Source organism: Limanda limanda, chromosome 5 (assembly GCF_963576545.1).
Source record: "Limanda limanda chromosome 5, fLimLim1.1, whole genome shotgun sequence".
NCBI classification, from domain to species: domain Eukaryota; kingdom Metazoa; phylum Chordata; class Actinopteri; order Pleuronectiformes; family Pleuronectidae; genus Limanda; species Limanda limanda.
The window spans coordinates 19,461,020-19,475,792 of NC_083640.1; the positions used below are offsets into that span (position 1 = coordinate 19,461,020).

At 41.5% G+C, this 14,773-nt stretch overlaps 1 protein-coding gene across 1 annotated transcript in view; it reads right to left on the reverse strand.

Moving 5' to 3' along the window:
- The window catches only part of fbxl17 (F-box and leucine-rich repeat protein 17), a 214,226-nt gene that overhangs the window by 126,809 nt on the left and 72,644 nt on the right, over positions 1–14,773 (reverse strand). The window contains exon 8 of the mRNA XM_061071280.1: positions 5,770–5,900. Within this exon, the coding sequence (XP_060927263.1) occupies positions 5,770–5,900 (131 nt within the window). The remainder of the gene's footprint in view (positions 1–5,769; positions 5,901–14,773) is intronic.

The window sequence follows — 14,773 nt, forward strand, 5'->3', positions numbered from 1 at the left end:
GCCTATATTTATCTGAACTGTGACAGTGACATGTAGAATTAACAATCTTCATTCTTTATTCTATCACACATAGTTAAGAATGAGAGCCTCCAAGCTGCAGCAGCTGAGCAGCATTAGACTGTGTAGAGTGGAAACAAAAAGATCAAAGTCTAAATCCTTACTGCAGGATGTTGTGCGAGCTGTTTTCCTGTTTCCAGTCTTAATGCCAAAACACATATGCTATAAGCTAACATTTCTTTTGTTTGAAATCTTTTTTTATTGCATTCCTTGAGTCTGCCCTTGTCAAGGTGTTAATAACTGATCCCGTTATTGTATGTTTCTCTGAAGTATCTCCTCCACCAGCAGCAGACTTTCCTCTCTGCTAGTTCTCTTTGTTTATGGTTGGGCCACTTCAATATTATTTCATCCCTGTTTAAACTCACAGAGACCTTTAGGAAATATACCTGAATACGACTAATTTGTAAATATGTTTTTTTTCATAAATATTCTTCTATTACCAAAATAGGGGTTAATTTATGCATTTATTAAGTTGAAAGAAAAAGATCAGATGATTTTATATAATCTGAACCGTCCAATTCAAAAAATGTTGGTTAAAATTCAACAAAATATTTCTTAAAGATTAAAACAGCATACGAACACCGGTCTCTGGGTTCACAGTCCTGTGCTTTGTAAACCAACTATCCACCTCATTCATTCATGAAGGTCGGGCTTCATTCAACATAATTTTTCTTGGTAAGGGTTGGAAAATAACATCTTTTTCTTTTTTTAAGGATGAATGGGGCTACATTAAATTTGTGATTGCTTATTCCTTTCTGAACATGTAATTGCATGATGAGGATGAAGGGTAAATCTTGCAAAAATATCCTGAAGTACATTTTGAAAAACAAGGGCCTTGATCACCTTCAACTGTGACCAACCAGAGTAGAGAACCCTACTGCCATTTGACACATCATTGATCACACTGATGCATCATATCTTCGTTCAGTTCTGGGGTTTAGCTGTGAGATCTGCCAGCTGGCTGCAACCAAGGCTATTTGGAATGAGCCTCTGCCGCAAAACGCCTCCGAATCCACAGCCCTCACACTTCTTTAGAGTGAAGGTGTGTTTCTGCGAGAATGCTTCGCCAATTATTTTCTGCCTTATAAGCTCCTGAAAGTCAGAGAGGGCCCCTGGTCATCCCTCATGTGGTTTGATTTTGTTTAAAGTGGGCTAAAATATAGAGCAGCCAATTTGGGCTTTGATTTGTGACGCTCATAAGTGATGGAGATATGCGGAGAATGTTGGCCTTAAGAAAAAAAAAGCTAATAAGGGGGAAAAAGGGGAGGAATGTGGATGGCTCTGTTTAAATGAAGCTGTTGGAAAGACTGAGAGAAGAGAGACAGAGAAAGAGAGGGAAAGAACAGCAGGGAGTTTGGGAACTGCCCAAATTCCAACCATATAGACCCCATAAAAGAAATGACTTACTAACTCCATGCATCTGACTGGAGGTCAGCTGACCGCAGCTTACTCACAAACACACACACACACACACACACACACACACACACACACACACACACACACACACACACACACACACACACACACACACACACACACACACACACACACACACACACACACACACACACACACACACACACACACAAGCTTAGGGTCACGGCGGAGGACACACATAAAGCTGCACAGGCCTTGTGTCCAGCAGCAGGGTTAATGTTAGCTGAAGAGTGGCTGCATCTTTGTTTTCGCCAAAACCACCGAGGACGCCTCTTGGCACTCACACACACACACATAAAGTTGTGTGTCCAAATGCATGACATGTATTTAAAGTCCATGTTTAAGAAAAGCACAATATGGTGAAAAACTAATTTAAGAAAAAGCCAAATAATACGATAAATCAACAGAATTTTGTTGCTCAACTGAAAACAAGAATACGCCGTGCACACAACACAAAGGGTCCACTGAGTTTCTGCAAAAAGAAAAAAAAGACGGATAGCGAGTACCAAAGATATGAAAGAAAACCGTTTAACTTTGACATTGTGTTCTCAACTCGTTTCTAAAATGATGCGAGAGCTGCCATTTGCTCTGCCGTTTCATTTTGATCATGACTCGCTCCCCATTTTCAAACGCTGTGACATTTGAAAGACACAATCCGTTTGGTGCCCCATCATCGCTGGGAGAGGATACAGAGAAATAGCAGGGCCAACAATGCCCACCTGCAGCACATCACATCCCCTCTCCCCGAGAAATGACAGAGACCACAAAATAGGCGTCACACTGGCACAATCTGCCCGTTGGACGGTGACGATGGGAAGTCCATATTTGGTCATCATTTCTCGCTTTGTGACACTGGGATACTGCTTTTGGCGATTGCTGAGGAAGATGGAGGGAGCAAGGTGATGCTGTGTTTATTTTTCTCTTTTCTTCAAGATGAGAGAAAAGAAGGAAGAGAAGAGGGAGAAGAAGTGAAGGAGCAATGAGCAAAATGCTTTACCTCCCACGGAGCTCTATCTCTCCAATGGCCCCTTGTCGGGGGACAAATTGATCCTGGAAATAAGGGGTCATTTCCTCTGCCTGTTTACCCGCTCACAGCACACTGTCACCAGTTTGACACACACACACACACACACACACACACACACACACACACACACACACACACACACACACACACACACACACACACACACACACACACACACACACACACACACACACACACACACACACACACACACACACACACACACACACACACACGCATACGCTGACCCAGCTGTGCCCTCACAGAGCTAATGTGAGGGGTTGAGTCATTCTTGTCTCCACTTGCTTGACAACAAGCAAGCAACCTGTGTGTGTGTGTGTGTGTGTGTGTGTGTGTGTGTGTGTGTGTGTGTGTGTGTGTGTGTGTGTGTGTGTGTGTGTGTGTGTGTGTGTGTGTGTGTGTGTGTGTGTGTGTGTGTGTGTGTGTGTGTGTGTGCGTGCGCACACACACACACACACACACACTCTTTTAAATCTTTGAACTCTTTGAACACACACACTCTTTGAACTCGTAGCTAGATAAACAATTTATTGATGAATGATCTGGAATTATCTGCATACAGATAAATCATCAAATCAAATGTGACTTCAGGAAACTAACTGCACCATCACAGGGTTCCAGACTAACCTTTTCATTTAGGTGCACCAACACACACAATTTTCACTGTGCCTTTTTGGAACGGCTATAATACACCTATCATACATTTTTTGTTTACAGTTATATGTATATATATATATATGATCATTTTTCAGGGAGTTGGGTATCGCCACATATTCCCAATTCGATTTGATTTCCAATTCGATTCAATAAGTTTCAGTTAAGGATATTTCATTAGACAATACCAATTTTGCCTGGATATGAAATAAATTGTGTTTGGATTTACAAAATTATTTCATAAAATATTGATGCTACCTTCACCATTTCACCTCTCAAACACCTAATGGAACAACCGGTGAGGAGTAGATGCAGGTCGTGGAAAGCCATGATCGGATCAGTTGTGCAAAACCTGATTTATATCACTATTGTTAATTTTCCATTTCTTTGAAAAATAGGTCACAGAGATAAATATGATAAAGAATTTGGGTTCTGCAAAAACTGCATGAAAATGATACACACCGTGGTTCCTCACACTTTCACCATCACCTTCCTCTGTCACCTGAATCTGTCTGTATATTACCTCCTCAAACCAGACTCACACTACTCTCTGTCTCCCTCGCTCACACACACTCTCACACACTCTCACACAAACACCTCCAAATTCTTTGAACCGTGACGACCACCCACACAGTTTCTCCCTTAAATAAATCTCCTCCACACTGAGTGTGTGACTGTAAAGTGTAACAATAAAGCAACTATGACTGGAGGCTTTTATGTGCTCCGAGTCCTTGAGCAGCAGTCAGCATGTACACAATACACACAATACCCCCGCTCACAGGGCCGGGAGGCAGAGCGGAGCCGCCAACGGCCTGTGTTACCTCTGCTGGTTTTTTAAAGTCCTCCTCTGGTGGAGGGGGTGGAGCAGTGCAGCATCAGAGCAGCAAGCATGTCAGACTCCTCAGCTACGTCTGTCCACCTCAGCCTCTCACCCCCTGCTCTCTCTGCCTCATTCTTACACATACACACAATATCCTAGCTTCATCTACCACACACACACAATTTGAAATTCCAATATTCCCACAGGTGATCCCAACAAATCCAGTCAGACACACACACACACACACCTTCAGCCCCTGAACCAAAGAAGTAAATATTATGGAATCAATGCAGTCTTGAATCAATGGAGGCTGTGCCCATGTGTGTGTCTGTGAGAGTGTGTGTGTGATAAAGAGATGGAGTTGATAACACCATGTGCTCCTGTGAGGATTTCACCAAACTCCATGTTTTGTTATTGAAAGGTGGTGGGTAAGGTATTACCATAACCTTCCCACCACATGTATGCTGTTAACTCAATAATGAAAAAAATTCACACATGCCTGCACACTCACACACACTCACATGCACCCATTGTTTCCCTGCACTGTGGTAAATTCAATATTGAATTCATGCCAGAGTGGGAGTACAGTCGGCAGAGGAGCCACAGCCTTAGCTGTGAATCAATAGATTAAATAGAAACATATGAATAAAACAAAAGATAATAAATAAAAGACGGGATGGTTTACTCTTCCCATCATATACTGGACAGCCTCTCTCCCATTTGTGAGCATGGGGACAGAAAGAAGAAAAAGAGTGGGAGCAGCTACAGGGACGACCAGAGACAGAAAGAAAACAAAGACTGACGTGGCTCTTTTTATGCTTTTAAACTTTGTTCTCATGTCCATCTCTCTCCATGTCAGTGTTTGCATAAGGAGCCTATATGTTTTTCTATTGCATGTTTGTTTTTGGTTTTCATTTTGAAGTACTTGAATGGGAGCAGTATATACCATCACGCTGTAGGTCGTACTGTAAACTTCAGCACTGAAACATCTGTGCGGCCTTGACTCAAGAGTCACCCGCGTCAAAATCGTTTCTCATCTTTTCCATTTGTGAAGTTCACGCGTAATTACGTCAAACTTGTTTCAGCTCCAAACGAGCGTGAGTGTGGTCTGCGTGTGCCGCTATTAAAATCCTTAATCGACTAATAGTCACTGGATTTCATCAACCAATCAATGAGGCGATTCAACTGAGAAAAATCATTCAAATTGTTTCGCTCCTCCGCCGCAGACGAGCGCAGTCATGCAGATGACCTCCAAATCTGGTGCTTGTCAAAGACGAAGGCATAATTGTGAATATTACCGCGATGCCTGAGACGTGATTATTACTTTCCATAAATGACTAACAGCTAGCTCCCCCATAAAAAGACGGCAAAAAAAATTACTAATCAATGATTCTTTGTCAACTAACACCATAATGAGCCATTAGTCAAATAATTTACGGAGTCGGGGGCAGCCCCCAGGACCATTGATCTCCTTTTCTTGGACTCATTATGGAAGTATTGGCACACATAGTAGAGGACCTACTGTAATACCACTGGTGGATTATAAACCTCCTTTTGAACCTAAGTTGACAGTTTTGTTCTTCTTACATCTTGCCCTTACGTTTCCTCTATTTTTTATTTTCCTGTTCGGCTTTAATGACCTTTGCTCAGACCGTGTCAGTCAGTTTGTCACGTTGTGGCCCAGAAAACACATCGACACTGTACACTGCACGTTATCCTTGAATAAAATAAATAAAACTTCTTGACAAACCTGTCGTTGATGCTCCAGTTGAGGCAGAGGTTGAGGGAGCTGAGGTTGCGACATTTCCTCACCACTTCCATCACCGTCTCGTTGTTGAGCTCTGAGATGTGCCGCAGGTCCAGGACACTCAGGTTCCGCAGCTACAAGAAGAAACACAAGCAAGCACATGATTGATTTAATCATGTTTCATTCACACAGAGAGGGTCAGCTGTGCAGCAAAGACAACCAAATAACAACCCTCGGTATAGGTCATAAACCTAGACTCCACCATGTTAATAACTGGGAGATGGGACCAAACTACAGGCAAAATCATTGTTTCTGCATTCACCCATCAGCCAAATGTCTGCAATCAGCCCAAAATGTGTGACTGCCCCAGGGACAATATATAATGTGGGATCAGGTAGATTAACCTAACGACTAACAATCATTTTAGTATTAATGGAACCATGGGCTTTAACATGTGAACATGAACATGTGACCAGAACAACTCAGGGGATGCAGATATTATGGTCGACCCTTAAAAAGAATCATGTCAAATGTATTCTAACTCAGACGCCATCAAACCAAAATGGCAGCGTTCGTATGCGGGATACTTTTCGTTTTTGTGCAGTGGGAGGAAGTGAAGACGCTTCAATCATCTTACAGTTTTTCTCAATTGGTTTGGCTCATTTCACGAAACAGAAATTACATTCTCAAAACTACACGTGCAAACCTCCAAACCACTGGGCACTTGTTCACAACAGATTGGCAGATCTCATTCCTTTAATCAAATTGCAATTGTATTAGCACAGCCTTGCACATGACAAGCACAATTTTCATATGATTTACGACACCTTGCAAACGGTTAGGTACAATTGCCTTCAGTTAGCCCAATTACCAATTGAACATATCTTGCTGGTCTAAACTGAATGTTGCTTCTCAGTCAAGTGGTTGTTCTCTGCAGAACATGTTGGCATAATTTCATTGTTTACATCATCACCTGCACAATAGTTCACTCCTCTGTCAAAATCTTTCAGGCACATTATACCATGAAAAACATCATGGTATATACTGTAATATGGATCTCTTGGATCATCGGCCTAATTTTCAGGTGCAACTAGAACTTTACTAATCAAGGGGGAGTTTCACACATCCGATCACCAATCACACAGTAAGTTTAGTTAGCTGAAAGATGCTATCCAGGGAATAAATGCTTCCATCAAATATCTAGAGCTTGACCAAGTTCAGTACAATTTATGAACCTGGAAGCACCCGACCAGGGAAACAACCAAGGGCAACTGCCTGCTTGAGGAAGAGGAGGAAGAAGAAGAGGAGGAAGAGGAGCAAGGGTGCGTGGTGGTGGAGAAGGGGGAAGAGGCCGAGAAGGACGAAGACAACAATTTGTGCCAGATGAAATTCGGGCTACACTTGTGGACCATGTGGTCAACCATGGCCTCACAATGCCAGAGGCAGGTCGTCGAGTTCAGCCTAATGTGCCACGCTCTACAGTGTCCTCTATCATCCAAACATTCCGCAGGGAAAACAGGTATGTGGTCAGTCAACTATGAAATTATTGATGGTAGAGTTAACTGTAGTATTCAAATTTATTGAACTAAAGTCAAAGTAAACAACTAAATACAAATGGTAATAGTGTCTATTCCCACACATTTTTCATTGTGTGGGAGAATGTAAGCTTCCACCGTGGCCCGCTCATCAGGGCGTGGTTCACTGCCCATCCAAGAATGCTGATGGTGCTCTTATCACCTTACTCCCCATTCCTCAATCCTTTCGAGGAGTTTTTATCTGCACGGAGGTGGAGAGTCTATGAGCATCGGGCTCAAAACCAGAGGTCCCTTCTCCAGGCAATGGATTCTGCTTGTGGTGATGTCACAGCAGAGCAGTGTCAGGGATGGTTGCAGCATGCACGCCGATTCTTCCCCCGTTGCATAGCAAGGGAGAACATCAGATGTGATGTTGATGAAAATCTGTGGCCAGACAGACATGAGCAGGAGAGTGAGGATGAAAACTAGTGAAACTCCAGCTTTACTTTAGTTTCTTACTGTATGTGTTGTTAGTGTAGGCTATACCTAATTTTAGTTTTGATGTGCTTATTGTCCCACAGTATATTGTGCTGTACACATTTTCTGTTACTGTAACCACGATGTATGGCAATTACTGTAACAATTTCCATGGCTGTATGACTGCAATAAAGTATTTTATGTGAAACCTTGAATTAATCTTTTTTCTGTTTACACATAGCATTCTGGAAAGAAAACATCTACTGTAACCATTCAGTGTCAAAAGACTGAGCCAAGATTGAAATGTGCACATGAGGGATATTTCTATGGTCCACTGCCATACTGACAAAACACCTAAACATTTTGACCTGTAGTGTTTAAACAATGCCAAAGGGACTTTTCATTTTGGGGGCACTGACTATTTGTATGAGAAAAGAATTTAGTTTTGACTGATAAATTGTCTGTTTTGGGAGAGATATGACCTTTTGCAGGTGTGCCATGGAGTTTTGATGAACCATCTAGGTTATTTTGGCAAATGTATTTAAACCTTGGAGAATGTCCTTTTTCCCCCAAGAGATGAGCCACAGCAATCGAGAACGAACTTTTCATTTTGGGGGCACTGACTATTTATATGAGAAAATGATTTGGTTTTAAAGCTTGAGTTAACTGTTTTTGGTGAGATATGACCTTTTGAAGGTGATCCATGTAGTTGTGCTGAACCATATAGGCTGTTTTGCCAATTGCACTTAGTGCTCTGAGAATGTAATTTCTGTTTCATGAAATGAGCCAAACCAATTGAGAAAAACTGTAAAATGCAGTGATTGTAGAGCAGGCACAACATTTCCTGTCAGTTCAGAGAGCGACCATCGGTTGATTCTTTACTGTGAATAGTGCAAAAAAGGGAAGAGATGGAAAAGAGACATTTTCTCGGAAAGAATGTGTGATATACAAGCCCACTGAAGTACAGCCATGAAGCATCTGTGAGGAATGTGAATATGTGTCAGTACTCGGAGTAAACTTGTCTTCTGCCACATTTACTGGGAAAAAACATGAATGCAAAATGAAACCCAACAAGGCGGACAAATGCGGCAAAATTGCTTGCTGTCACCATTATGCTTCTGCACGCCTGGTGTGAGGGGTTACCTTCCAACCTGTGAATTCACTCTCCTCCTCCCTTTTCATCTCTCCGACTTTTAATAATCCCTCTTTCTAATCTGAATACCTTATAAGAGGAGGTTTAGATTAATCCTACAGCCCAAATCTCTACTTTGTGATGCTATATTTATTAATAGGTTTTTCAAGTAACAGCCCGGGTGAATTTTTCCTGATACCTGCTCAAAACTATTTAATGCACACGTACACTCGTACACACACTCTTATACACGCCAGGAATGCAAGATAATAGAGGTATGATATTCCAGCCAGGGAGGCAGGGAGGTAAATGTCATGGCCGAGGCTAAAGAGAAAACAGGCTTACAGTCGGTGTTAAGATCACTGAGCACTATTGTCAGCTCCATAGGCATGACATATACCAACCAGCAGGAAGACATATGGGGGGGGTGGATAAGGAACACGGCACGCTGTGTGAAGTAAGCACACATGTAAACACTCTCCTCTTTCCCCACATCCAGGGAATCAGAACACAGAGATGCACACACAGGCTGCAAAAAATAAATAAAAAAGAATGTGTGATGTGCGGCATTGCCCTGAAAGTAATAATAAAAAAGCTTTCAAAACCTTTACCTCCATCTAGAAGCTCCATTTGTCTCTGTTCTTATGTGGCCTGTGGCTTTGTTTTGTTTCTACTTGAGAGAAAGTTGGCTCCACACCTCTCGTGATAAAGGGTGTGCCGAGGCATGAAATAAACATGGAGCCGGTTTTGTTTGTGGCATATCCTCCCTTCTAGTGTGAGGAGACGCGATATACTAATGAAATAAACATTAAACAGCTTGTGTGTGCAGAGAGGGGTTAGCTAAACTGACATGATAAACAACAGTATTTAATGAAAGGGAAAAACCCTTGACTGTGTGCATTAAGGCAAACACGCACACAAAAACACACACAAACTCCCACATGCACACACAAACTGTCATATGCCACTGTGGCCAGTGTTAGATCGAAGTGCTAAATTATTCATGCAGAATGGAGCTGATTTGTGTGTGCATGTCTGGTCTGTGTGCACGTATGTGCATGCACGTGTGTGTGTGTGTGTGTGTGTATGTGTGTGTGTGTGTGTGTGTGTGTGTGCGTGCGTGCGCACCTGGTGGTATTGTTTGCAAAACAAAGGCAATAAAAAAAATCTTACTTGGAGATAGACAAAGTGACCATTGCCTCTAGTATTTATAGACCCAGCCTTGCACTCACACTATAAATAAAAAAAGGGAACAGCACACATGCACATCCTCACACTCACACATTCGGGTTCTAGCATTCAATATTTATGGTTATTAAGCCCGAAGTGAATTTTAAAAGCCCCAACATCAAAAGTAGTATTTGTTCTCCAAATCTTCAAAACTGCTTATGTCTGCTAAACAGAATTTTCTACTATAGCCAATAGAAACCGTTCCATTGATGTGAACAGCCAATGAGAAACCAGGCCAACCAGTGTGAGTTTTGATTCGCCAAGAGTGTAGCTAGGTCGAAGAACGTCTGGAAATTTAGCAGATGTCGGCTTGAAAGGAAAAAAGACAGAGTCAGGCCTCAGACTGTATCTTTGTTCATCCATCTGTGAGAAAACAAATTCCACTGTTTAGTCGACCTCCTGAAAGAAAAATATCCTCCAAATCCCCCCGGAAAAAAAAGTCCCGAAAAAATAATAACTTCTCAGTAATTAGTCACACCTCCAGAATGCGACAGGCCACACTGTTTGTTTTCTCACAGTTGAAAGGTTATCATAATTTAACTCACGTAAAAACAAAAAAGTTTTAATTCTTCCAATCTTATTTAATCATTTCCACTCATAATGTAGCTTATTTTCTGCCCAGGTTTTTTTTCCTTGTGATCCAAGAATAAGCGGGGAAGGAAAGAAAGAAAAATAAGTGCAACGGAGGGAAGGGGGCATGAAAGCTTCAGACAAAGCCGGTGATTCACATAGAGAAAAAGACAGACGGAAAGAGAGAGAGGAGAAGAAAAAAAGTCAAATAAGTGAAGAAAGAAAGTTAGAGAGAAAAGGAGCAACCCAATAGTGAGCAGGGGATTTGGTGAAGGGTTCTGCAGGTTTCCTGATCGTTGGCTGAGGTCTGTAACCAGGCAGAGTTGGTCTCGTCTTCTCTGAGTTGGCAGCTACACCTGGATAATTATTCATGCTGTTCGTAAAAACAGTGAAACCTGCAAAAATCCAGCTGCTCTGAGGCCGACACGTCGTAGCAGCCTCAATTGAATGGCACATGCTGATTATAGAAATATTTCACAGACTACATGCACACGCGTTTACATGCACAAAAGAAAAGTGGTGGAAAGTGTCGAATGACAAAAAGTCCTGCATTTGAGTAACATTTGGGGGAACTTGAACAGATTTATTTATAAAACTATTGTATGGTACTGCGACTTCAGGTCAGGTATTAATTAAAAAATGTTATATTATGATATTTTATATAAATTACCAGTAACTTAACTACCAAACAGTATATAAAGCACAAAAAAATTCCTTCACCTTTACAACTGTAATATTAAATTGCTTTCTTACTAATACATAAAAATAATGATCCCACAATATTTTAACGCTATCTAACTATTTTGCAATATGGCTAATTTTATATTAATCTGAATCTTTCTTCAAATAAAACATTCACAAAATAAATTATGATTCTAGCTATAGTAGTTAAGTAGTTTTGTTTAATAAATCTGCTATTTTATGTCGTAAAGATTAGTCACAAAATCAAATATTTTATTTATATTTGAATTCATTTTTCGATACGATTTCTGTCTATTTTAATTACGTAAATACTTGCTAAGAGATATTTACATATAACAATAATTATTATATTCATGATTACATGATTATTATTGAAAATATTAATTATAATAATACATGTATGTTAATGATGACGTATGATAATTATTATTAGTATTATGATGATGATTATTATTACTATTATTACTACCATTAATGTGTATAACAATAATAATAGTTGTATACCATTACTATTATAATTATTGCCATTATTATTATTAATAATAATAATAATTATGTATTATTATTATTGCTCATAATTATTGTTATTATAATTATTATTATTATAATAATAACAGAAGCGCAAGTGGTCTATGACTGAACCCAATCATGGGTTCAGTCATAGACCATCAACATACTACTTGCATTAAAGATAAGATATCTTCTGTACAGAGATGGATGAGAACAAAGTTGTTGTCTGAGGTTTGGCAGAAGCATCTCATTCCTAAATAAACAAGGATTGTTTTAATTCTTTCCACATGAGCAGAGGAGATCTGTGAGCTCCGAGCAGTTTGGCTCTCACCTGCATCAATTAGAAACCTCTCTCAAACAGGAAAGACGAGAGGCCGAGTCAGAGATCAAACCCAAAACACCACTTTAAACCAAAGAAAAACAACTGGCTGCTCCAAAGGTACATTATCCCTCAGCCAAGCAACGGCTGGAGCTCAATATTTGGAGAAGCTGATTTGACACTTTATTACATTAGTGTATGTCACAGTCTGGAGCACAGGGAGCGTGTGTGAGTGAGTGTGTGTGAACCTGCCTAAGCTCTGCCAGACTGTACCGCTATAACTACCTGTGCTATTACTGCATGTATTTATACAACGTCACGATGCCAGGCAGGAAGTGGAGGCTGCTGCGGAGAGCGTGATGTCATGGTTCGAACACATGGCACAAAGCTGCACGGGTTCATGGCTGTTGCTGTCCGTCAGCCTCAGTGTCCCAGCTGACAAGAGGCGAGATGACATTTAAAATAGCACGGACAGAGCAAGTATTGTTTGAGTTACAAGAAGCAAAAATGCAGGATTCGGAAAATATGAGCTGCCATTTCTTTTGCTTTGGTTTAATTTACAACCACTTCAAGATTTAGTATGTGAGTTAAGTCACTGAAATACAAGTCTTGCTAAGGGAACAGAATATAGATCCATAAAGAAAATAACACAAACATGGAGGAGCTTGGTAAAAAAAGTTGCTTTTTTTTTTTTTTTTTTTTATAAAACTGGAACAGCAGAAGCTCGGCTGTCAGATGGGAAAAGATTTGTGGAAACCAGTTTAAATCTTTTAAACAATGGAGGGGGAAGTTTCGACAGTCACTTTGAAGTTATATTCAAAGTGACTGAGCAAGAAGTCAAAGTCGCAGGGGTGTTGTCGAGGTGGCATTGTAGCCCTGACACATTTTGCTCAGCTGTCCGCATGTGTTAGTGGCGGTGTGAGGCGGGATGAGGCGAGCGGCGGCGGAGTCACTAGGTGAATACAAGTGCACGCTCATGGCATACGCTCTGTTTTTTTTTTTTTCTTTCATATTGGAGAATCCCAGACAGTTCAGTCAGACAGCAGAAAGCTGTGTCGAGACAATCCCTCTGCAGACACACACACACACACACATATATACACACACACACACACACACACACACACACACACACACACACACACACACACACACAGAGACACACACATAGGCCTAAGCAGACAGAAGGATATGAATATTTGAAAAAGGACTGAGGCAACTACTGCAAAGGCCACGGGTTTGATATCACAGATACATTGTCTGCATCAGTCATGGCCCAGTGAGCTGATGAGTGAGTGAGTGTGCGTCCCTGCATGTTTGGTTAACTTCTCTCTTTATCTGTCTCGTGCCCATCTACTGTCTATCACGTACTTTCCCTCTCCTACCCCCTTTTTTCCTCTCCCCCTCTGTCTCCCTTTCAGTCGCTAATCCTGTGTGTGTGTTGGTGTTGATAACAAACTCAGTGGCGAGGAAAGGCTCGAGGAGATAGAGAGCGCTGGTTCCTCTTCGGCGCACTAAGCCAAATGACCACATAGGCACGCACATACGCACATACATACGCACGCACGCACGCCTGCACGCGCGCAAACCGATGCGACAGAGCCGGGTGACAGGCGCAGCGCTGTGACACTAGTTGGGCCAATAATGAGACATGATATCCCTCCCTCCAGAAGTCAAAAACCTCTCTATCTCTGTCTGTCTCGGGGTTAAAAGTCTCAGAGCCAAATGAATTATTCTTCAATTACTCTTGCAAAAGACACACATCATCCGCAGGCTCTCCTCCGCTCATTATATTCATAAATCCCCCAATCTCCTCCATACAGCAGTGAAGAAAATTATTACAATTTCCACTCATTCTGCGACCCCCACAACCCCATTACCTTTCTTCCTCCAAATCCCCTCTGCTCCTTCGTTTCCCCCCCGTTATCCTCTCCGCCACCCCTGAGACACAATCCACATGTACAAGTACACAGTCACACACACACACATTTATACATAGGGAAAAGGTAGACATAGACGTGAACGCACACGCAGACACAGTTCTCTGGTCTGTGTTTGGGGTTATCAGTTTGACACAGGGCACTGTGATAATGTATTTTCTGTGCTCCAGTCAGGAGGAAGAGATAAGGGGACAGTAGACTACAGCAAAGCCAAATGGGGCGGGAGCGGTGGAGTGGTGGGTGCGAAGGTGACAGTGGGTGAAGACCTGCATCTCAACCTTTTGTGCTTCCCCACTTTAAAACCTGCTTTCCAACCTGTGCTCATGACAATTAGTGTACAAGAGTGGAAAGCAATAAATAACACGACTTTATGTTTTCCTCTTCTCAGAGGTCGTGAGCCAAATTTGAACTCGGGATGTTGCGAGCACACGCTGCTTCACTGAGCCACCAGAACGGATGGAACATGTGATTCTGGTTATGAAATTAAATAGCTTCCCTGTCATAAACCAGACTGTTTTATTTGCTCATAAACACACAGAAAGAATGAGGTACTGCCCACAGTCCAATTCTGTCAAACTTTGAAAGCATTTATCAAGAGGTTCAAACCTTTTTT